At 39.9% G+C, this 25,037-nt stretch overlaps 1 protein-coding gene across 3 annotated transcripts in view; it reads left to right on the top strand.

Moving 5' to 3' along the window:
* DIP2B (DIP2 acetate--CoA ligase B (putative)) overlaps window positions 1-25,037 on the top strand; it is a 179,252-nt gene that overhangs the window by 99,948 nt on the left and 54,267 nt on the right. For all 3 annotated transcript variants that reach the window (XM_026717375.2, XM_026717374.2, XM_087925170.1), the window contains exons 3-4: window positions 8,692-8,820; window positions 11,051-11,176. In XM_026717375.2, the coding sequence (XP_026573160.1) occupies window positions 8,692-8,820; window positions 11,051-11,176 (255 nt within the window). The remainder of the gene's footprint in view (window positions 1-8,691; window positions 8,821-11,050; window positions 11,177-25,037) is intronic.

Below are 25,037 nucleotides of genomic sequence, written 5' to 3'. Positions count from 1 at the left end.
ATAATAGAAGCAGAGATTAGTGTTAAATAAGGAAAGAAGATTATCAAAATTACAGGGATAATACAGGGATAAAGGAAGATGCAAGAATAAATAATGTAAAAAACTATACCTTTGAATTGTGCATGAATATAACATGAAATGCATAATGAGGATTGGAATAGTATATTATGGTGGAAACAAACAAATAATAGATACAATTTGGATGTATAATATGATACAATGGAGAAATTATATGATATGATAGTTTTAGCTAGAAAGTATAACACGATGGAAAGGGAAAAAGTAATGATGTACCCAGTACACAATGATGTTGTATAATTATGAATAGTTAAAGAAAATGTATAATAAAAAAGAAAAAGAAAATGTGATAATCTCTTACCTCTTCTTGCTATTAATTTAAAGAAGAGACAACATATTCTTTGATACTCCACAATTGAAGTTCCTGGCTTTAACCATGCATATTTCTAAATAGTTTTTACCTGGTAACAGAAGCTGCTAATACTGGTTTAGTTTGATATTGTTGATGGCAGTCAAGGTATACCTGCAATTTCTCAGAGAATATGTATACAAGATGCCTTTGAGGTGACCATAATTAATTCCTAAACAGTTTCAGTATTGTATTTCTGCCATGATATTGACCTCAATGTTACAAAAGTAAGGTATAGAATTATTACTGGCATGTTAACTATTGTTTCTGTTTAATACAACACATTTGTTTGTTTCTTAACTTTTAATTCTTAATGTAGTGGTTGTTCAAAGGCTGTTGTGGGAATCACAGTCCAGAGATGGAAAATCAAAAGCAGGGGAGGATGGTTTTCCCAAGTATCTCAGAGCTAGATGCTATCTCATAGACTAGATTTCCAATTTGTGTCCACCTCTTCTGAAGAAAACTCATCCAAGGTGGTCATGTTAAGGTGATGCGGGAATACCACTGCTCTGTTCCTTGCAGTAAGAAGTCACAGAGTTCTGTCATATGTGCTTTTTAATATCTACCTGAAAGTATGAAATAGCTCATATTGAGCTGAGATATGTTCATGATGCATATTCATACACTGCTTTCCTTTTCCAATGGAAGCAGATTTCTGATTTTTTAAGTAAGAGCTTCGATGATGCAATATTCCGAAGCTAGGAGCTATTTTGTAACTGAGGCAGGATCAATATACATTGACAATAAAATTCTAATGTGTTCCCACATATTATTCATAACAATAATAGTAATAAACAATAGACAATATTTTGCAATAAATCATAATAACATAATGATCCCTCAGTAAGGAACTAACTTCATGAGATTGTATGGCATGTGCAATCTGAGGAAAATGAAAGCTATGCCATTCAGCCATACTGGACAGGGTTAATCAGAGGAGGCAATAATGATGATAATGTAATAAAAACAAGAACAGAATGTTTTTCCTGGCAAGGTAAAGCAGCATGTAGTCAATTTCGACAAAACATTGAGGGGAAAGTGAATAAAGTCAAAACCTGGCATGGCTTACAATTGGAAGGCTAGAAAAAGAAATGGAAGGCTTGGTTTTGGCTGACCATGAACAAGCTATTCAAGCTAATGCTATAAAGGCCAGAACTGAAAAATCATCAAATGATTCAAAAGGCAGATTGTGCAAAGAGGCAGGAAAAACAGTAGATCAGACAGTTTGTGCAAGAAGGTTGCACAACCCAATATAATCACCAAAATGATTCACTGAAATATCTGTAAAAATTATCCTATGACATCCTATGTCATCCTATGTAGTTGAAAATGAGCAGGTTAAAATATTGTGGAATTTCTGAATATAAACTAATAAAGTCTTGGTTCATAACACAACAGATTTAACTGTAGTTGAAAAGAAAAAGCGTGGATAATTGGTGTGGCAATACCAGGAGATAAAATATTTCAAAATAATCTAGAGAAGATTACAAAGTATAAAAATTGAAAGATTATGGCATAAATGAGTTGTGGTGGTCCCAGTGGTCATCAACACCCTCTGTGCCATACCCAGAAACCTTGGACAGCACTTAGGAAATTGCCAAAAATTCCATCTGTCAATTACATATTGTACATATACCACACCGATACATTACAACATCATAGATTCTTCGGAAGTACTCAAATCATATGATGGACAGCACCAGCTAAAGAACTGGCAGCTATGATTTCAAATTGCTGTGGAGATGGTGGTGGTGGTGGTGTCTGGATAGTGGACATTGCAATACATGGGTACAAAGAGTAGAGTAGAAGAGAATAGAAGAGGAAGAACTGGAGAAAAATCACAAAATATAAAGACCTACAAATAGAAATAGAATAAATATGGCAAAAGAAAGCAAAGATAATATCAGTAGTAATAGGTGCTTTGGGTGGATCTGGACCACCACATGAACAACACCAGCACTGACACATCAGTCAATTGCAAAGGCGGCTTTACAGTACTTGCAGCTTACATCCTGCAATGATGCCTTTAACACCATAAAAATAACATCTGCCAGCTAGGACTTGGTAGATAAAGTATTAAAATGCCAAATCTAGCCTCAACATCTAGTTGATTGTGCAATCGACAACAACAAAAACAACAATAATAATATTTAAACTAAATAATGTAGTTTTTCTTTTGAACAAATAAAAAACTTTAAAATCAGGAATAGGTTTTTGTGCTGTTTGACTATCACAGGCATACTTAAATCAGTCAATGATGATAATAACCCAGAGTGTGCTGAAGATAAATATCTTCCTATGCAAAAGGAAAGAAATTTGTATGTCTTGCTTATTACTGTCAAGATAATCTATTGCTCATATTTTCTTTAGAATATACTTAATAGAATCTTTTTCATTGGTTTCTTCAGAAATAATACTGGAGTGGAATTAATAGTAATTACAACAGTAGATATTACAGATGTAAGAAGCTTCATGTCTTAAGTTTCTGATGTTTGATTGGAAATACTTTAATGGTCTGGACTGTCTGTATATTTTAACTAAAAACTGATTGAAAATAAAATTGTTCATATAAATAAAGCAATGCAAATTATGTTTTGGTTTTCTTTGTCATTCTGGAAGATCCTGAAAAAATTGTGAAGAATGCTACATATCTATTTGTATAATAGAAAATGTCCAACACTTTTTTATTTATTTATCATTTTTATTGGCCACCACAGAGGGCAGCTTACAGTCATAAAAATGAAATAAAAAACCCAAAAAACTTTAATGATGAAATTTCTGTAACGAAACAGGAGAAGTATTTGCCAAATTCAAGGAGATAACAAAGCACAGTCTGTTGGAAGGACACCAACCAAGATAACTTCAGACCAAAATAAAACATACTTGCTTCTGGCAACATGTGTTTTAACCGTCTCTCTTATATACCCGTCTCCCCAGCTGTAGCCAATGAGGAGGATCATTGCCGCTTTCTCTCTCGCAAGCCAAGTTGTTGCCTTCTCTGTTCCTCTCTGCATGTCCTAGAATGCAGAAGGGATGGGCCTGGTTCTTCCTCTGACTGCCCAGTCGGCCTCAGCCCTTCCCCAGCCTCCTGCACAACCTCCGGAGCCACACCTCCATTCCCTGTGAACTGTTCCTCCTCTCCCTCAGATTCCGACTCTACCGAGGGCATGACATGGGTCATGGCAATGTGAAAGGGTGTCTGTGTGTAGTTTAATGTCTTTATCCTGCCATATTTGTGATTCTTTTTTGTTGTTGTTTTCTAGCAAATCTTGAAAATGCCATTTGGCCTGCCAGTGAAGATTTAGTATCTTTTAAATATTCTGCATTTGAAAATGTACTCCTTTTGGAATGAACATAAAACTAAGCTGTATAAAAATGAACAATTCAAGCTGAAATGAATATGTCTGCTCTCCTAGGCTTTGATAGTCCCCCTGTAATTTCCTCATTCTAGTTTCCCATCACAAGCAATATAATTGGTGTGCTACAAATAAAATGTTTTATTCTTTGGGGATTTCCAGCCAATTTTAGAACCATATTATTTACCTACATAAAGCAGTTTGATCTCTCTTTAAATTTTCTTTTCTTTTCAAGCAATGTTTAACTGTTAGCAATATAACTGCTAATTAGCAACTATAATGACAGTAGGGAAAAAAACTATAATTAACAGTGTTAAGTTCATTGACTGATAGGCCTTAGGTAATTATATGGGAATACAGACAAAGATGTAATTCCTTGACTTACAACTCACCCTTATGCTTAGGACCATTGCAGCATTCCTTCAGTCACATGATCCAGAATTTGGGGACTTGGCAACCAGCATATATTTACATTGGTTGTAGTATCTCTGGGTCACATGATCACCTTTTGTGACCTTTCCAGTCAGCTTCGAACAAGCAAAGTCAATGGGGAAATAGAATAGAATAATGGAATGGAGTGGAATCGAATCGAATCGAATCATTATTGGCCAAGTGTGATTGGACACACAAGGAATTTGTCTTGGTGCAAATGCTCTCAGTGTACATAAAAGATATATTTGTCAAGAGTCAAGAATCATAAGGTACAACACTTAATGATAGGGTACAATAAGCAATCGAATCATTCTAGGAAACAGTCAATAGAAACCGTTAGGATACAAGCGACAAGGTTACAGTCATGCAGTCACAAGTGGGAGGGGATGGGTGAAAAGGAGTGATGAGAAGATTAACAGTAATAGTAATGCAGACTTTGTAAATGGCTGGACAGTGTTGGTGGAGTTATTTGTTTAGCAAAGTGATGGTGTCCTTGTGTCTAGTTGTTCTGGTGTGCAATGCTTTATAGCATCGTTTTGAAGGAAGGAGTTGAAATAGTTTATGTCTGGGATGTGAGGGGTCTGTAAATATTTTCACAGCCCTCTTTTAGACTCGTGCAGTATACAGGTCCTCTATGGAAGGCTGGATTTCTTTAATGTCTATGTGATTCATTGACAGTGACAGCGATTCACTGAAGCAAAAATGTATAATTTTGGGTGTAATTCCCTTAATGACCACCTTGCTTAGAAGTGGAAATTCCAATTTGAACTGTGGTTGTAAGTTAAGGGCTACCTATGTCAGTAAAATCTGAATATAATGTAGACATCATGTGTAGTACAGTTACATATTGTTTGTCCATCATTGATGAAAATGTCTATGGAGATTCTCAGTCATCCAGGTCATGATTGTCCCAAAGGTGCTTTTTCAAGACGCAACTGGACTTTCTGGTTTTTTTTTCTTCAAAAGATATTTCACTTCTCATCCAAGAAGGTTTTGTAGCTCTGATTCCCCACCATCCAGTCAGAGCTGAAGAAGCTTCTTAGATGAGAAGCGAAACATTTTCAAAGAAGAGCAAGAAAGTCCAGTTGCCTCTTGAAAAAGCACTTCACCATTGCTGCTACTTTGTCACATTGTTGTTGGTAGTCAGTCTGTGCGATGTTGTTGCAGCAGGTCCACTATTTCTTCAGCTTCCTTGCCGGGATGGCATTTGCTGTCTATTGTTGTCTTTTCAATTGTGGCTTTGTATGCATTTGTTCTTAAGTTTGGGCCTTGTGCAGCTAGAATTAGCCCCTCTGTCTCTTTCTTCAACTTGCCATTGCTCTCAGCCATTGCTTGTTGTTATCAGCTTTACCTGACTGACACCAACTTAAATGGAGTTGGCCTTCTTACCTAACAAATTTTTCCCAAGAACCTAGGATGTCATAATGTATCAGCCTAGTATAGATAATCCTTGATTTACAACAGTTCATTTAGTGACCATTCAAAATTACAAAGGCACTGAAAAATTTGACTTACGACTGGTTTTCACAGTTATGACCTTTGTAACGTCCTCATGCTCATGTAATCGAAATCCAGGGCCTTGGCAACTGGCTCATATTTATATCCCAGGGATATGTGATCACCTTTTGTGACCTTCTGATAAGCATAGTCAATGGGGAATCCAGAGTCACTTAACCGGATTACTAACTTATCAATTGCAGTGACTGACTGACTTAACAACTGTGGCAAGAAAGGTCGTAAAATGGGGCAAATCTCACTTAACAAATGTCTCACTTAACAGCAGAAATTTTGGGCTCAGTTGTGATCATAAGTCGAGGGCTACCTGTATATATGTAAATCCAAGTAGTGTAGTTCTTTTTGGAATTGCCAAATTTTATTGTTGCATAGATTTTCTAAGTGCCGTCCTAGATTTTAGGGTATGGAACCTAGGATGCTGCTAATCACTGGCCTCACCATAGCCAGTTTATACTATAATCTTTCAGTTTTGATTTTCAAATCATATGTCAGGAATAATATAACACAATCCTGTCAGAATTCAGTTCTTTATTTATTTATGTCATATAGATAGAATCCTGCCAACTTAAACCTACCCTAACCCTAACTTATTTGGGGGGAAATTCTAGGACATTGTTATCCTACATCTTTTTAACTTCCCACAACCCAGACAGTACAGTCTCCCCCCCCCCAAAGGGGGGGGTTCTCTCCTTCTTGGGAACTGCTGCATTATTGTAGTTCATTGCATCACTTTCAAGCTCATGGACACAGTCCATTACATCGTGATATATTGGGATCCTCTCCAATTCTTTGTGTTCTATTCTACTATTTCCTATTTTTGTTCAACTCTGCTGTTAACCACAATTTTTCATTACTAGTACATGATAGAAATGGCTCCTCTAGTAGCTTCTCTAGGAATATGGGCTTGATTTATTGGAACCTTCCTGGGGTTTAAGGTCATAGCCACAAACTCAAACTTCTTAAAATGATTGAGCTTATGAGGCATGCCAAGCCTGGCCCTCTGCAAAGAAAAAGAAGGGGAAAAAATTGCTATCGACAGCCAAAACATTTGCTTTTGGATTCAAGGGTGCTCTATGCAGTCTTGGAAGAGCTGTAGTTTCTCTGCAGAGCCTTGGGGACACAAGGACAGGTCTTTTTTTAAATTGTTTTTTTTTTTACCATGAAGCCAGCTCCAGCCCTGCCCAGGAACAGGGGCATTTTAACACACCACACCACACCACTCCACAATAATTTTTTAAAAAATTCTTTGCTGATAAAAAAGCCAAGCCTGATGACGGCATAGGAGGAAGAAAACTGTAAAGGTCAGTTAGCACGATGATAGGCAGGGGAGTGAGGGCGGCTAGGCTGGAGTCTCCCAGGCTTTGTGTGTGTGTGTGTGTGTGTGTGGGTGTGTGTGTATGGTTACTTCCTGCACATGGAGTTTCCTGAGCATTTGGAGCTTCCTGTGGGACAGCTCCTTTGTGCCCCAGTGTGGAAGCTTCCCAGTGTTTGGCCTTTGGGGAGGCTGAGCTGCTTCTGCTACACCATTGAAACTTTCCCAGTGTTTAAGAGCATAGATGGCGGGGGGAAAGGTAGGTGGGAAGTTTGGAGGAGTTGCAACCCCCCACCCCATGGGCAGTTGTAAGTATAGGCAGACTGGCAAGAGCCAAAGCTGTGATCATGTGACTGCAGGGAGAGAGCTGTAACTTATCACACAAGTCGTAAGTCGCTCAGCACTGTCATAATTTTGAATATCACTGAACGAACCATCATAATTAGAGGATTACTTGTATTGAGATTGTGAAAGTGGGAGTGGACAAATAAGCAGCAGAATTACCTTTCTGCAATTTATGATAAACCAACAAGATTTCTTATTCCATTAATTAACAACAGCAGCGGTTATTCCCCCAAAACTGTATACCTAAATTAAGCTTCCAAAATGCTGGAAACTTAAGTTTATCAAACACTGTAAACCTAGTTCACTTCTAATATTGAGAACCAATTCCGAGACTTGGTATTTGTTCAAAGAGTCCTGATCATGAACTCAGTCTATGACTTTTTGCAGATTGCTGTGGTGCTTTGATCTTGGGGTTCTAATTAAAAAAAAAAAGATATGAAAGCTCACCCTCAATCCTTGAAAAAGATCTAGGGTTTTTTTTTAACTACCTTGGCAGCTTTTAAAATAGTGGAGGAGCAAATCTCCAAAATATGCAGTCTCATGTGAAATAATATATTCCTCCTCTTCCTCCAGCATCTTCAATATGTGGCCTGCTTTGCAAAAAAGAAATAGCAGGTTGCAATTGTTTACTCAAAAAGGTCTCCAGTTATGAATGACCTTGTTTCTCTTCCTGCACTGAAACAAGGCCATTGTACTGTGTTTAAAAACATTATGTCATGTGCCTTTTGGTGCTAGTATGCTATTATTCTTGTGAAGCTTGCTGGGCTTAGCTTAAAGAATATTAGGAATTAAATTTTAAGGTATTCTGATCAAATTTATATTTGGCTCAAATTGATTATTTTCCTCTGATTAAAGAATATACCACTAAACGCACTACAAACAGCAAAAGAGCAAAGATCTGCATACTGAGAAGTGTAGAAATTCTCATTTTTATATCCATATATGAAATATATATCTGTGATTATACATAGAACCTGATCAGTATTGTGAAAATATTCTCGGACTGCTGCCTCATGAAGTAATTTGAAGTGCCTTTTCTTAGTCACCTTTTCTACTTTCTTTACTGAGCATTCACTTTCTATCTACTGAAAATTGTGGCTATATGTACACTCAAAGGGAGATCTTTCAAAGCATTGTTTCAATAATTTCAGTAAAAGAATGTCATATATTGATATATGTCAATTTTAAATTTAATAAGACTCCAAATGGTTACATAGTGAAACCAGTACAGTTTGTTAACACTGTCCCAAATATGTCCACTTCAGTTTCCTGACAAAATGTATTTTTAAAAAATATTCCCACAGGGGTTGAAACAGGTTTACAAAAAGAATCCCGCAGTCAGACACCAACTCCATCTGCGGTTCCTGCACCATCTTCATCTAAATATCACCGAGGACGCTCTGGGGGAGCCAGAGACGAACGCTACCGGTCTGGTAAGTAAACCGCAAAATCACCTGATGAACTTTGAACCAAATGTACCTTAGTAGCTTTGAGTAAACAATAAATAGAAAAATTAGTTATGACATGCTGAGGGTGCTACAGGAGGGAAAAAGAGAAGGCCAACTGGGTCATTAGATGTTCACAAATTATGAATGATAGTGAATGCAGTACTGCAAACTAATTCACTGGTCACTCCAGGAGTTCAATTCTGAGTGGCTTAAGGATGACTCAGCCTTCCATCCTTTTGAGGTCTGTAAAAAGAGGACCCAGATTGTTGGGGGCAATATGCAAATACTGCTTCTTCATTGTAAACTGATCAGAGAATGCTGTAAAGCAGTATGGGGCAATATATAAGCCTAAATGTTATTGCTATTGCTAAAATAGTACTCATTTATACTTTTAAAAAATATTCATAATCTGCAGTGCTTTTATACTGGTAGTCAGGGCAGAGGGACCTGAGTATTTTCTGCATCAGCTCTATCCCAAAGGTGGTGGTTGTTCTTGTTTCCTTTTGGAAAATCACTTTTGAGACAACCATGACCTGAATGATTGAGAATCTCCATAGACATCTTATAACAGCTCCGTTCTTGCTGCACATATGGGATTTCCAGATTGGGAATCTGGATGTGGCACATTCAATAAGAGTAGTTCTTATAACAAAACAGTTGAAAACTAAATATTTAAATTCAAGCCAATCTAAGTATTTCAGCAAAGTACAAAAGATTTTGCCAGATTTTGCCATAGTGGATTCGAATAAATTCTGTACATGTTTAGGACCTGAAATTTCCTAAAATTGAGGGAATTTCTTAGCGTTGTTGACATATGAGTAATCTGCAATTGTCATCAATATTCTTACTTTATAAGGGATGTTCTTACTTTAGGTACTTCACATAATCAATCTATTACTGAATAATCAATCTATTACTGAAATGTTTTATCTGTACCTATGAATTTGAATCTTTTTCACAGTTGCCAGTCAATATGAATTATATGAAAAGTCACTTTTAGCTACAAATGTATTCAGACCTTGAACGCACAAGCATTTTAAAAAATCCTTCTGGATAAGGTGAACTTTTGCTTTCATATGTTCCTTCTTATTGTGCTCCAGAATGAATGAATGAATCATGTTGTGTTGGTTTCATCTTAGCACTGTATTATTATGGTTGTCCAAATGAGTCATATTGAGTAAAATAGCACATTCAGCATGAACTCTGTTATTTTTGCATAACCTCCTGCATACTTTATGACCTTGTCCCTGTCATCTTGCTGAAGTCGTTCTTCTGGAGCATATTGTTCAACAGATTACTGTTGAATTTAAAAACTGTACTAGGCCTTTGAAACCAGGCAGTCAGTTGTGTTAAAATAGTTGTAGAATTCTCCAATTAAAAAGCTGTATTTTATCTAACTTTAAGAAATGTGAAGGGCTATTAACATCTTTTCTTCATTATTCTTCAGCTATTGTGTTTTCAACTTCTATTGATGTTTTGTGCATCTAGACATTTGCATTTCTGCAAATTCAAACATCTCAGTATGATTAATTTTGTAAAATGGAAATCTTCTAAATATTAACACTAATGGAGAATATGTCAAATTTATGTGAAATGTTGAATTAGAAATCAGATCGTGTATGTTTAGCTTTAATTTACACACAATAATACTATATCAGAAATTCCTGCTTCAAGAATGAGAAAGGAAATTATATTCATCACCGAATCAGCATAGTGACTGTCAGCCCATGTTATTCGAAAAGATTTCCAATTCTGTGGATCAGTTGGTTAGAGACATAAGAGCTGTAGAAAAAGAAGAATATTTCTAAAGGGAAAAAATCTCTGCACTCTGGCTGTAACCACAATCTTACCCATTAAATATGTTTAATAATTCATTTTAGTCATATGAAATTTTCTTCAGAAAAGCATGCAAGTATAAATGTTTTTTGTCTTAAAATATTCTATCCCATTGATCAACAGAAGTTCATATTCTGTGAAATCAGCGAAGCTTTCAAAGGCACTATGTGTAGGGTGTGCCTAAAAAAAACCCAGGTATTAATTGATACACCTTTGTTCAGCTTCTGTTGTTATATGCTTAACCTTGCTATATGGCTTCATGATCAGTTTGCTAAATGGCCATAAAAGGATACGTCTGTTTTAGACATATGATTGAAGGCTCTGCTCTTACCAGGCAATGCTCTTCTTATTTTCTTAGAGATTTGCTTCTATTTTTCAGACATCCATACAGAGGCAGTGCAAGCTGCATTGGCAAAACATAAGGAACAGAAGATGGCCTTGCCTATGCCCACAAAAAGGCGCTCTACGTTTGTACAGTCTCCAGCTGATGCCTGTACACCTCCAGGTTAGAAATCAAATGGGAATCAATTGATTTCCTTTCTGAGAACTTGAATTCGTACTAACTTTTTGTTTGATGAATGAGTCATATTTAGAAAAATATTTTTTACATATGAAACATGTACCTCCTTTTCCTTTAAAGGACGCTTTATGAACACCAACTTCCTTTTTGCTTTTAAAATAATTTTCACCTTTTGAAGATTGCTGTCTCCCCAAATATACTTTCATTTGCTTTAACAAATGAAATAGAATGCATGTATGTCGTTTATTTTATTGATCCAGAATGTTCCTAACAGTGTGCACAGAAAACATATCTACTGTTAATCTCATCGGAATAAATTTCATTAATGTGCTGGGATTCTGTGTTGAAGAATTGAGAAGTGTGTATGTGTTCCATATACACACTTGTCTGGATAATATACCTGATATTATCTTTTTTTTTAAACAGTCATTGCTAATGATCAAGTGGTTGATATGTGGAATAGATGAATGGAGATTATTGTTCATAGAGAATGTGGCATTCCCTATTTGTTGAGATTTCCAATCAACACAGACAATGACACAGCTTCAGATCCCCTCGCTGTAAGACTGACAGCGCCTTCCTCTTGTCAGTTGGAAACATGAATGAAGAAAGGAACTGTGTTAAATGTGTTTCTGGTAGTGCCTTTTCTTTATTCCTAGGTTTGTGTTTTTTCTCACTCCAATAAAAACAAAGGCCAGGTGAACTTGATTTCCATATCCAATTGATTTCTCATGTTTCCGGAGAGTGATGTAGAAATTTAATGAATAAATAGCGTACAGGGAGAAAATGTCCTGTATTTTTAGTTTACCATACAGTTAGGTGGCATAAAAGTATCTGCTTTTTCAAATGGCAATGGATCGGAAAGGGACCTTGCCCCGGGGTGGGATTCAAATTTCTTAACAACTGGTTCTTGGGTGTGGCCTAATTTGTGGGTGTGGTTTGGTCATGTGACTGAGTGGGCGTGGCTTGCTGATTGGGTGTTGCTTAGTCATGTGACTGGATGGGCATGGCTTATATGTAAATATTATAAATAATTATGTAAATATTGAATTTTTAATTGAAAAAAAGAGCAACTTTTACTCAAAATCAGGCAAAGCAGGCAGGCAGATTGAGTTGTTCACAGAATCACAGATTCACTCAGAGATCTTGTCTTTCTGCAATTTGCTATCTGAGTCTATCACATAAAATTTGCTTGCAAGCAAACCTATAAAATTTGCTAGCAAGTAAACACACAAAATTAACTCACAACACACCATGTATGTAAATATTGATTTTTAAAAAAATAAAAAAGAGTAATGTTTACCCCAAATCAGCAAAGCAGGCAGGCAGATTGAGATGCTCACAGAATCACAGATTCACACAGAGATCTATCGTTCTACAACCTGCTTCCTGAGTCTGCACTGAAAAATAGAAGCTTCAGTCCTAAGGAAGGTTCAGCTCTGCTTTTAGATTAGCTAGAAAGCAAGAAATCCAATGATTTCCTGCTTTCTAGCTAATCTAAATCTCTCGGCACAGCAGAACAGCTGATGGTCGGGGGGGGGAAAAAAGGAAAAATAGCAACTTACCAAACGCAGGCAAGTTTGATGGCGCGCATGCCAGGTAAAGAGTGGGTGGGTGGGGAGGGGAGGGGCCAGCCAGTGGCGTGATTTGCCAGTTCTCCAAACTGTGCAGAATCGTTACAACTGGTTCTACAGAACCAGTCCAACCAGTCCACTCCTACCTTATCCCCTTCACATGTACCCCGTTATGTCTATTACCAGTCTTGAGAAGGATGGGAAGAATACTACCATACTATCTTCTTCCTTTGGGAGTGAGACCATCATTACTTACTATTTTTCAGATACTAGTCCCTAAACAAATTTACTGATAATCACTTTTTAGCATGCCATTATCTCTAATGTACAAGCTTGCATATGCCTTTTTTCCAGTGGAAATCACTATAATTTAGTGATTACTGTTGGCATATTTGAGAACATGTCTTCAACTGTACCACTAACCAAGGTTCTTCATAGGTGCAGTTAGCATTCCCCTTCACCCTTTTCAAGGAAGGCTGTAGACAGGGTGGTGGGCCCTTAGCTTCAAGGTCCTGGTTGAGGCAGTTTATCTGGAACCTTTCAAATTGGGTTTAGACTGAACTATATTATTGTTAGGGCATTGGTTGCACTCATGGATGACCTTTGGAGGGCTCAGGATGGAGATGATACCATCAACCATGATATCTTTTTGGACTGGCTCTGAGGTTAGGATCAGGGTCACTGTTTCACAGTTGTTCTTTTCCTTCCTCTAAGGCCACTTCTGGTTAGTGTTGGTGTGGAGGGAGATCTCAATGAGAACTCTTGCCTCTATTACATTGGCCTGAAAGACCTGATTAAATTACATTTTTAGATACCATGTACACTGAGGTGGAAAAATGGTGTCGATTTTCCTGAAAAAGATGTATGGTGCCAGTATACTCCAGAGGTGTTAGAGGCTTTGGATTATGAGACCCGAAATGTGAACCAGGTCTTTTCTGCAGGCTTTGGCAACAAATAAGGACAATAGAAAATAGGTCGTGTACAAAAGCAAGACTGCAGCATTATGGATTTTCTCTTAGGATGGGAAGAAAGTGCAGCTTCACAGCAGGGTGAGAGTTGACTATATTTCTAGCACTGCTTTGGAGTATCATCATATCTCCAGCCTGGGGCCTATCAATTTATTTCTGGTCACAAGGAACTGCAGCAGTAGAGATGGTAGGCAGGCAAGTTATATGGTTATCAAAATTGAATATATTTTAAAATGCAAAACCTCTGAAGAGACAAAGGAGTGGTATATCATCTGTGGAATTTCTGGTTTTCGTATTACTGTAACAGCTCCGACAACTGTATTTGAATGTTGTCAAACCAAAAAACAACAACAAACAAACCCAGCGCTTTTTTTTCTATTTGGAAAGTGCAGAACTGTTGCAAGCTGGGACTTGCAAAGTAGGCACTGTAATATTCCCTAACTCAATGGCCTACTTACTTCCAGGACTCATGATTCTTGGCTTCTTAGAAAGCATGTTTCTCAGTCACAGCTGATTGTAAAAACTGAACAGTGATTCATGTTCGAAAAGACACTTTATCAATGTGTATTTGGGGACTGTCTTGCTAGGGGGGTTTCCATGGATTTGCTTGGGTGTAACCGTCTGAGTGTGCAAGGGTGCTTAGTTCACAGTTCAAACAGAACCACGTCTAAAAGCAAAAGCTGAATTCATTACTTTTTGTTTATGTATTTAAAACATTTATATAGCCGCCCAATCTATTTCAAACTCTGGGTGTCTCCCAATCAAGAATTAAAATAAAACAGCATAAAAAGCAGTATCAAAACTATTAGAACTATTAAATGTTAAAAACAAAAACCTGTTTGCCATGTCAAGCTTCCGTCATGAAGTCACCTTATCCTATCCCAGCACTTGGGGAGGAAAAGTTAGGCCTTCAGTGCTTTTCAGAAGGCCAGGAAGGTAGAGGCCTGCCAAACCTCAGTTTATAGAAATAGGAAGGAATTCAAGCGACTTCCCAAAGTTGGTTTGGTTTCCTACTCCATGGAGACTAACAAGTATTGTAGCTCAAACAGGAAAAGCTGGAGTACCTGGTACATGCTTAAAGCTGCTTTACTTCACTCATCCTCTCCAGATGCTTTAGACTTCAGTTCCCAGGATTCCCAGCCAACATTATTTTTGGAGTTAAGAATTTCACAAGCTGAAGCATCTGAAAGACAGAAGGTTGAGGATAATATTAAGATGAAAGGGCGTTGGTTCTTACCTGATACGCTTCTTTTCGTAGAGCTGTTGAGAGTGTCCAGGTTGGGAGGAGCTCCAGTCTCGGCTCTTCCAGGCTGAGCTTGAAATTGAGAACGCCCCTCACCGTCACGTGGTCCTCGGGCGCTCCCAGGTTTTTGCACAGACGAGAAGGAAAGTCCTGTTCTCATCACACTCAGGAAAAAAATATATTAGATTGCTCGGTCGAACAGCCAGGTTTCCCACCAGACGGCCTACGGGTGGGGCTGGACACTCTCAACAGCTCTACGAAAAGAAGCGTATCAGGTAAGAACCAACGCCCTTTTCCATAGAGCTGTCTCGAGTGTCCAGGTTGGGACATACCAAAGCTTGGCTAGTCCTGCGGGTGGGGCCCCGTCTGGTATAGAATCTCTCCTGGAACCCTGATGACCCGCTGGAAGGCATGCCCAACAGGAGAAAACCCTGGATATTGGGATGTCTCAACAAGTGGCCTAAAGAGGAGGCGGAGCTATCCGGGAGGCAGTCCCGCCAAAGAGGCCAACAGGTGTGCACTGGGACCGGGATTCAAGAAACTGGGAAGACCGACCCGTGTGGGGAATTCCCTGGGAGAACTCTGGGACAGAGAGAAGGAGGGAGGTGCAGAGATCTGTGTGAGGCCCGGGAGCGCAAGAAGGGACCCCGGCTAGCATTGAATGGGGTAGATGTGTTGCCGACCAGTCGCCCAGGGCAGGGTGAGGAGGACAAGAGTGCTCCTGGGGTAGGAGCCTGTTGCAAGCAGGGGTTAAAGGTCGGAGTAGAGGTAGGCCTTCTCGCACTCCTTCCTCTTTTTTTTTTTTTTTTAAAGGACAAGCGCCTGAGGGCGACTGCATTATCGAGAAGCACGGAACGAACCTCTCCCGGATCCCGGGAGGGCTTCCTGGAAGGATTACCTCCAGACCCATCCGGCTCCGCTCGGTAGGGAGATCTATAGGGAGAGGATCGGTAGTATCTGGCAAAGGAGGAGGAATGAGAAGAACCCTGGCGAGGAGAGGGGGAGCCTCTGAAGTCGGACCTCCTAGAGAGGGAAGGGAGGTACTTGCGCTTGTTCGGGTCTCGGCCAGGAATGGGTGAGAACCGGTCCAAATAACTTTCCCCAGAGATGGGGGCTGTTGCTAGCTTAGTCTTGTTTTTAACGTCCGCTTGCCAGTGGCGGAGCCAGAGTAGACGGCGGGCGGTAACCTGGGACGAAATGGCCCTGGTGGAGAACTTTGCCGCCTGGAAGGTGGCGTCTGCAAAAACTTCGGCCGCGGCCAGGATCTTGGCAATGTCCTGGTGCGCCCTGAGATTGGCTGTGGGGACATGCTGCTTGAGCTGCTGGAGCCACTTGATGGAAGACCTGGTGAAAAACGACGCGGCAGTGGAAGCCCTGACTGCCCAAGCGTCAGAGAGGTGAGCGCGGCACAGGGCCAGTTCAGCTCGCTTGTCCTCGGGCTGGAGAGCATCGGTGAGTCGCTGGGAGTAGAGCGGGAAACCAGGCTTACCACGGGCTGCGTCCACGGGAGGGGATCGAGCAAGGTGGAGAACTGCGGTTCCAGGTTAAAAAACCGCTTGTCCTGGGCGTTGGGGGAGGGGGCCCCGAGGAGGCCAGCTGCCTAGAAACCATGTCTGAGAATATGGGCGGGACAGGGATCACCTCAGTTTCGCCACGGGCTGAGAGAAGAGAGAGTCGGGAGGAACCCCTGCCGCCGCCGGGTTGGGTGGGGAGGGGGTTCAGGCCCGAGGTGGTCCTGGCTTTGAACAGGAGGGACCTAAATAGGTGTGGTTTAAAGAGCCCTAGAAACGGGCTGACCTGGAGGGAGGCCCTCGTCCTCCGACATGTCCCCTTCTAGGGACCTGTTCCCGAAAAGAGTTCACTGCCTATGAGGGACCTCATGTCAAGGTCCTGCTCGTCCCCAAAGAGGGAAGGGTCCCGGGTTCTTGGCCTCCATTCCCTCCAACTCCAAAGGTAAGGTTAAGTCCTCTTGGGAGTTGCTTGACCATGCGAGGCCGCTGATCCTAGGGCCTCGGGGCCGCGGGCCGAGGAGCCAGGCCGGCCAGCTGCTGCATCTGTTGTGCTACCCTTTGCCGGATGGCCAGCTCCATAGCCTGCATTAGGTTTTCGGTATTTCCGCCATGGGGAGAGACTCCTCCGGGCGCAGTTCTACAGCAGTGGTGGGCAAGGTGACCTCAGGGGTCTGTCCAGGCTGTGGGGAGAAGCAGAAGCAGGAGGGGAGGGGAGAGGAGGATGGGTGGAGGTTGATGGAACGGAAGGGTCCCGGGCACAGAGCTTGACTCCTGAGAGCGTCTGTCAATTTCCCTTTCGAGGGCCCTGTGTCGCCTGAGGGCATCCCTTTGGGAAGCTTTGGATGGTTCCTGTGCCTGTTTGCGCAGGTGGTGGGATTGGCCTTGGCCTTCAGAGAAGTGCCACGAGAGGTATTGTCGTCTGCCATCTGGAGAGGAGAGAAAAAAAGGAAAAAAATTTTTGGTTAATGCGAGCGGTTAACGGGTCTGGGTACAGCCAAAGCAGAGGCTGGAACTCCCAGTGCTCGTGTTGCACCCCCTTTTTGTCAAGGCCACAGAATTGTTCTGTAACGTGTTGGGAAGTAGGGCCTAGCCGGGGCCAATCAGCCAGAATAAACGCCAAGCTGTCCCTGCCGGGCGAACCGGGAAGGGACATGGCAAGCAACTAACTCCTTAGTTGGGGGAGACTTAGGCAGGATTGCAAGGTATTTGAGCAGTCCCAGGATCTGCCCAGGAGTCAGGAAAACAATGCGGCCTACTGGTAGGCGTCTGAAAAAAAAAAACCAATGACCCTGAGGCCGCAGGCAGAAGGGAATAATGTAAGCTGAAACCAGGTCTGGATGCGGCCTACGGGAGGCCGGGAATCCCAACGCACTGTTCCACGCCCCCTTTTAGTCAAAAATTTTTTTCTGTTTAAAATAGAGGTTTGTGAGACCAGGGCCTAGCCAGAGACCAATCAGCCAGAAAGGTGAACGCAGGCAGCTACCCCTGCCGGACGGACCGGGAAGGGGTGGGGGTGGGCAGAGCTGCTACTTCGCCTGCTGGGGAAAAAAAAAAAAAAAAAGGCTGCAGGGCCAACAGACCCTATTTCTGCAGGAGGCCTTTGGTGGAATGAAAGACAGGCTGAGACGAGGGAATCCCAGGCTGCCTAATAGTCAGTTAAGGCTGCGGCCTGTAAAAGGCCTCTAGTAATGGCAGACGGCCATGCGGCCACTCCCAAGATGGTGGCCGTTCCAGGGCACACCCAAGATGGCGGCCGTTCCAGGGCACACCCAAGATGGCAGCCGTTCCAGGGCACACCCAAGATGGCGGCCACTCCAGGGCACACCCAAGATGGCGGCCGGTCCAGGACACACCCAAGATGGCGGCCGTTCCAGGGCACACCCAAGATGGCGGCCGTTCCAGGGCACACCCAAGATGGCGGCCGTTCCAGGGCCCACCCAAGATGGCGGACGCCACAGGGGGCCCGAGATGGAGGCCGCAAGTACGGAGGCAGCCCCAGCGGCGGTAAACTCCCAGGGAAGATTAGAGCCTTTGGGAGAACCAGGGAAGCGTGCCCTGGGCTAGAAGGCGTTCGCGGGGGAACGGCGGCTAAAGCGAGGAGAGGCAGGCAGGAGCGGCGGCCTCGCGGCGGAGCGGTTAGGCGGCAAACGAAGCGGTGGGGGGCAGCGCTCGGCGCTGCGTTTTCTCCCCCTAAGGAAACAATTCGGAAGTTAAAAACACTCCCTGGGAGTTCAAACCTGAAGTCCTGCGCTGCCTGCCGGTGATCCAGTAGAAAGCGATGAGAAGGAGAGGCCTAGAATGCTGAACGACCGGAGCAAGGGAAAAACAGCCTGTTAGCCACGAGGCTGAGCAAAAAACTGGGGAGCGCCCGAGGACCACGTGACGGTGAGGGGGCGTTCCTCAATTTCAAGCTCAGCCTGGAAGAGCCGAGACTGGAGCTCCTCCCAACCTGGACACTCGAGACAGCTCTATGGAAAATGTTGGTTTATAGCGGTGGGAGAATAGGATTAGTGGGTGTCAAAGACAAACTGTCATCCTATGAATGTTGACTTAGAAGGAAGCCCATTAAGCTCAATAGAGTTTGCTGCCAAGGAATTAGCCACAGTTGTCTATTTTAGGATTAAATAATAGTGACACATAAAAAGGCAATGCTCGTATCTACATTAAACTGCAAATAAATGTCATTGACTATGTTCCTTTTTCATTCAAATGTAATACTATCATTATTTACTGTGAAGTGACTGTTACAGAGGAGCTTCATTCAGATTTTAAAGCAGAAATACAGTATAATAATATTGGAATTTTAGTGGACTACTTTTTTTTCTTCCCAAGAATGATTTCTCAAAAGATCGCTTCCACAAGCATACTAGCAATGTTTAGATGTACATGCTTATGTGAACAGTTTTTCTCACCTATGAAAGTCAGGTGCCAAGTTTCAAGGCAAAAGAACTGTTTTTATTTGATGGAGGCTATCTCTCATTTCTAAAGTACGGTACGATACTTTGAACTTGATATAGTTGTTTTAGATTGAAAACGATACATATTCCCAATTTTTGCATGGCACTAGTATTTTTTTTTTTTACTTATGTTGTTATGCTTCTCTTCCTTGTGTCAATTTTCTAGTGTGGTTTTGAACAAATAATCTCCTTCGTTAAACATCTTAATATTTTTTCTGATACATAAACTTGTCTATATTTTTATTATGTACAAGCCACCCTGAGACTATAATAAATCTTAACAATTTCTCTTGTTTGGATCAAATGTAGAATATTGCATATGTTATATGTGGGGGGCAGGGGGGCGGGCAGATTTGCAGCACGTAGATCAGTTTGGAGGTTCCCAAGTTATTCATGTGTGATCTAATTGTACAAATATTCAGATTATTTCAGAAGGCTTGAATTACAGCTTTCTTATTTCTTTTGTAAGCCTGGATTCATTCCCTAATGTCATGAGGTTATATTACTTCACCCTATCCATTTGTAGGAGTCCATTGTGTGCCTTACATATTACTAAGACATGTCAAGCAACACATGAGCAAAACAACTACATATATAACAAAGATTCAAGGTCAAAGTATATTTTATTCTGCCCTGCCAAAAAATGTATCTAACTATCCAGCTCATCTTGCATCGTGCTTTACAGTAGAGTGCTGTGTATGTACTAAATAAATAGGACATTAGCTATTGCCATAAGCCATCCTGGTATAGATAGATTTAGTAGTGGATTCGGAATTTCATATCTTGTACAAGTAGAGTAAAAGAATGTATTGTAGCTTGTACCAGAAGTAACCATAATAGTTGACCATGAGTGAATTCAGATATAACAAAAACTTTGATTTCCCAATCAAAAAATACCAGTAAACTTCAGGCTTTCTTCCATATCTCACCTCCTTCTCACTCATGGGGAAGAGAACTTACAAATTTTAAAGCAATGGTGTACATTTTTTGGAAATTCAAAACTAAGCTGTGGTTTCACAGAGACCATGATCCATGGTCCACCCCAAAGTTATCCAAACAGTAATATGACTAAAAGAGAAATAATTAAATATTGCTTATATATAATTAACCATATTATCACCATTTTGGGCATGAGTTGCATTGTGTTTTGATTCTCTTATTTATTTTGGTACAGTGTAAAAATTATCAGGTAACTTTCTCAACTGAACTTGTTGATTTTATGCCATCAAATTGGTGTTGACTTTTTTTTGGGGGGGATGATTTGTTCTTCAGGTTTTTCTGACCTATCAGGTCTTCCAGTGGTGTATGTTTATCACCACAGTGATTCAGTCTCTCCACCTTGCTGTTGGTCTTTCCTCTTTCCTTCTAATATTATATGTGCCCAGAGTATCTTAACTCTAGCCTGATAGTTTATATGAGTGACAACTATGTACTGTGATCCATTTGTTTCTTGGATATTCATGCATTCACAGAAGTCTTTTCCACCACTGAGTTCAAAAAGGGTAAATTACCTATACAATTTTGAACTTTGTTGGTATAGATACATTATGTCACCTGACATATTTTTTCCAAGGTGTCCATTTCTACTCTTACCACATGATAGTCTGTGACATGTTTCTTAACTGCTAGTTTCTTTATTGCTGATAGTCCTAAAAGACAGAATCTATCTACTACTTCAGTTTATTCATTGTCAGTTCTAAGGCTGATTGTCATTAGTTGCTCTTCTTTATATTTAATCTTAGTCTTATTTATTCACTATGTCCCTAGATTTCCCTTACTAGAGCTTGCAGATCATTTGCATCTTCAGCCATCAGTAGTGTCATAGGCGTAGTGCAGCTTATTTATGTTTCTTCCTCCAATTTTAAAACCATTTTCATCTCTTAGAATCCAGCTTCCTGATGCAAATAAAAACAAATGGCAGGAGGCAGATCTACAATTCAATTTTAAGTATTTGGAGAAGGATAAATGTGATAAAGATGAGTTCAACTACAAGGTTGATTCACATTTTGCAAGACCTTAAGTACCTTTATAGGCAACAGCATTCAATGAGATTTTTGTGCTGCACATTAGATTTACTTGTTGGAATAAGTAGTTTTTTATTTCTCTCAGGGTTATCATTGGGCACTTGGTCATCTGCTGAAATGAAGAACTTGAGAATTCGGCTCCTATTGAGAATTATTGTTTGACCGTATTAAAATCATGGCAAACATAACATATTTTTTCCCTCTGAAATAATAGTTTTGAATATCTTGTCCAGATAAACCACTGCAGGGTAGCTTTAAATAATATGAAATTAATTGTCAGTGAGGTTTATTCAAAAAGAAAATTGCTCAGTATATATTGTACATCACAGAGAATATTTAATAAAGGTTGGTTCCAGTTTCCGTTCTATTGAATATGAAACTCTCTGTATTAAAGATTAATATTTTCTTCTTTACTATATGCCTATATTTGAAATCTATCAATAATATGGAGATCAATAATATGGATTTTTCAAGTGGTAGGGTGGAGTTTGACTCAAAGAATTATAATACAACATTGGACAGAGATGTACACAATAATACAATGGATTGTTGAACTATCATCTATCAGGAGTTTTTGATAAAGGGATAAATAATTTCAAGCAATATCACAATTGAGGTGTGAGAGGTTATCTGTTTATATCATAATTTCCCAGGATTTCTTTTTCCTCCATTTCCTTTTTATTACTGTTATGATTATTAAATTTGAAGTTGGTGAGAAAAACTATAATTGACTTAAAACCAAAAACTTTCATTTCCAGGGACACCAAAGAGGAAAAAAGCAACATACATGCTGGTCTTTTTTAACTTTTAAAATGATGCTTTTATTAGATTTAACAAGATTAAATTTACTAATTTAGCCTTGTCCCAGCAAAAAAAAAAAAAAAAATGAGGAGAGGATAATTGTACTTTTATATTCAGCCATACATTGTCTTTGCCAGCTCTAATTTTATTCCACAGCATTGATTGTTTTAATGTTTAATTATTTATGTGGCCTCTTTTTTTAGTAGTTCAGTTATATAATCCTGCAACATATGCATATGCAGTTAAATTTGCAAAAGTGTTTGCCAGTCTTGACATTTAAATTTAAGTATTTTGTTTTGCTCTGCAACAATAACTATCATTTTCTTTAATGTCTAAATTCAAAATATGTAGAACCTGACATTCTGGGAAAAGAACATTCTAGAGAACTCTAGAGGCTTCTGTTGCTTCTCCAGACCACACTAATATAGCTGTTCTTCAAGTGAAATCAGTCCTGCAAATGGACATGGGCTTCCATGCTGTACATGTGGTCAGGTCCCATTTCTACACCATACTCAGAAAACAAGAATCCACTTCTGGTTGTGAGGTTTAGTTTAGCTCTAAAAAATCCCAGGCCATCTCCAGAATGGGATTCGCATGGGCTGGAAGAGGAATGGAATGTTTTGAACTTATTTGGTACTTGTACCTGTATTAATTTTAGATCCCACTGCTTATCAAATGAAGGCAGCAGCCAGCTGCTCAATTTCCTATCCAGAGGATAGTTTTGAATGTACTAAGAAAAACAATGTATTCCTCGGGATCAGATTAAATCATTTTTCTTTCCAGCAGGCTATTTTAAATTCTATTAATGGAGAGGAGAAATTCACTATTCTTCTTGCACTAATTAATCAGTTTCCATGCAATGTTGGCTTGGAATATTGTTGCCACCCAGGAGAACCTTATATTGTTTGTTGATCAGATGTAGGTACTTGCTATAAGTGGAGCTCATTTTTCTTCTGGCTAAAGTACAGGCCTCAAATTAGATTTTACTTAGACACATTTCCGTTCAATCAGGTTTGAATATACATTTTTAATAGAAGCCAGGAGGATATATATTTTAAAAATATTGTGTCCATGGATTACCTCCCAATAGCCTTGATCTGGGTGACCCAAACCCTTCTAGTGCAAATCAGAAACCAGGCAATTCACTTATAAAATTGTGCTGTGGAATTTTCAGAGCAAGTGTCAGACAAAGATCATTTGAATTTTTCCCAGTTAGATGCCAGCTTTGGTACAGGTATCATGTAGGTGGTTGGAGCAAAAAACTTGGCCTGTTGTTATAAAGAATGATTTGAATCTGTTGGGCCTGAGGAAATGGATAGGATCCTTATGACTGTGAGCTCAGCCACTTGCTCATTAGACCAGTTCCCCTCTGATTGTTGGGCAAGAGCTGTGGTGGCGCAGTGGTTGGAATGCAATACTTCTGCTGATTGCTGGCTGCCAGCAGTTCAGCCATTCGATTCCCACTGGCTCAAGGTTAACTCAGCCTTCCAGTTTTCCAAGGTCAATAAAATGAGGACCCAGATTGTTGGGAGAAATATGCTGACTCTGTAAACCCCTTAGTGAGGGCTGGGAAGCAGTATATAAGTCTTAAGTGCTATTGCTATTGCTGGCAATATTAAAAGACATCAGATTCCTGATAAGGGAGACTTAATAATAGCTGGATTTTGTTGTTGAGCTTTCTTTTTCTTTCTTTCATTTTTTTTTTTTGCAAAGACTTGTTTCAGTTGCCACATGACATTGATAATATGTTGCTTGCTTTAGTACTTTTCATATATGATTTGATGTATTCTTGATTTGAGATTCAGCAGTAACTTTATGTGGGTCCTTCCTCAATTATCTTATCAAAGTAACTGCTTGTGAGAAATTACTGCATGAATTTAGCTGAATATGAAAATCCCAACAATTTCATACTGACAATGCAACATTTCTCATTTTTTTTCTGAGTCTGTTAGTATTTATACACAGGTTTCTATTTTAAGAAAGCTGCATATTTCCATTCATTTTTTTTCAGTGGAAAGAACTATAGTTTAGCAGCAGAACATGTGCAGAATTTGCTCTTTAGTTCCTGATATTTAGGTTAAAGTACCTGAAAAACCTGAGTTTGTGCCATTTGGAAGAGATGTGTGGATGGATCGGTGAGGTATCTTAATATAAGGCAGTAGTCATGCATTCCAGCTCTATAGAGCAAGCAGGAGAGTCACCATTACCTCATCGCTGTTCTAGGTGAAGGTGATAGGAAGATTGTTTTAAATTTAGATGTGCACATATAATTACCTTGCTCTTTAGGCTCCTGATTACATTACTCTTGCTTCTCTAGTTTTTAAATGTTTATAATGATTGACAGAAAAAAGAAAAAAAATATATAGGTCTGGAATAGGGGAAAGTAGCAAGTAAACAGATGAGAAGAATTGTAAATGTTTTTAGCAATTGCTTTTAACATCATGGTGAGAGGGCTGAGATGAAAAAAGCTGTGGCTTCCCATCTTAGTCAAGAATGCGTCAGGATCAAAATAATATCCATTAGGGGAAAAATGATTGTTGTAGCAAAACGATATCTGGCTTTCCTTTTTTTGGCTCAAATGACTACCACTTTAAAGTTCTGAATTTGTATGAGACAGTGATATTATTGATGTATTGAAGGACCAATTGTGACATATTTACATGCAGAAATATATGCATACTTTTGTGTGAAAGATTACACAGGTACATAGATTAACAGATTGAATATTCCTAAATATTAATCATACTGCATAGATAGTTGAATACTAC

The sequence above is a fragment of the Pseudonaja textilis genome, chromosome 2 (genome assembly GCF_049901715.1).
Source record: "Pseudonaja textilis isolate UNSWEBS1 chromosome 2, rPseTex1.2, whole genome shotgun sequence".
Taxonomy (NCBI): Eukaryota; Metazoa; Chordata; class Lepidosauria; order Squamata; family Elapidae; genus Pseudonaja; species Pseudonaja textilis.
Note: the sequence above shows the minus strand (reverse complement) of the source record. Positions and strands in the feature narration are given on the sequence as shown.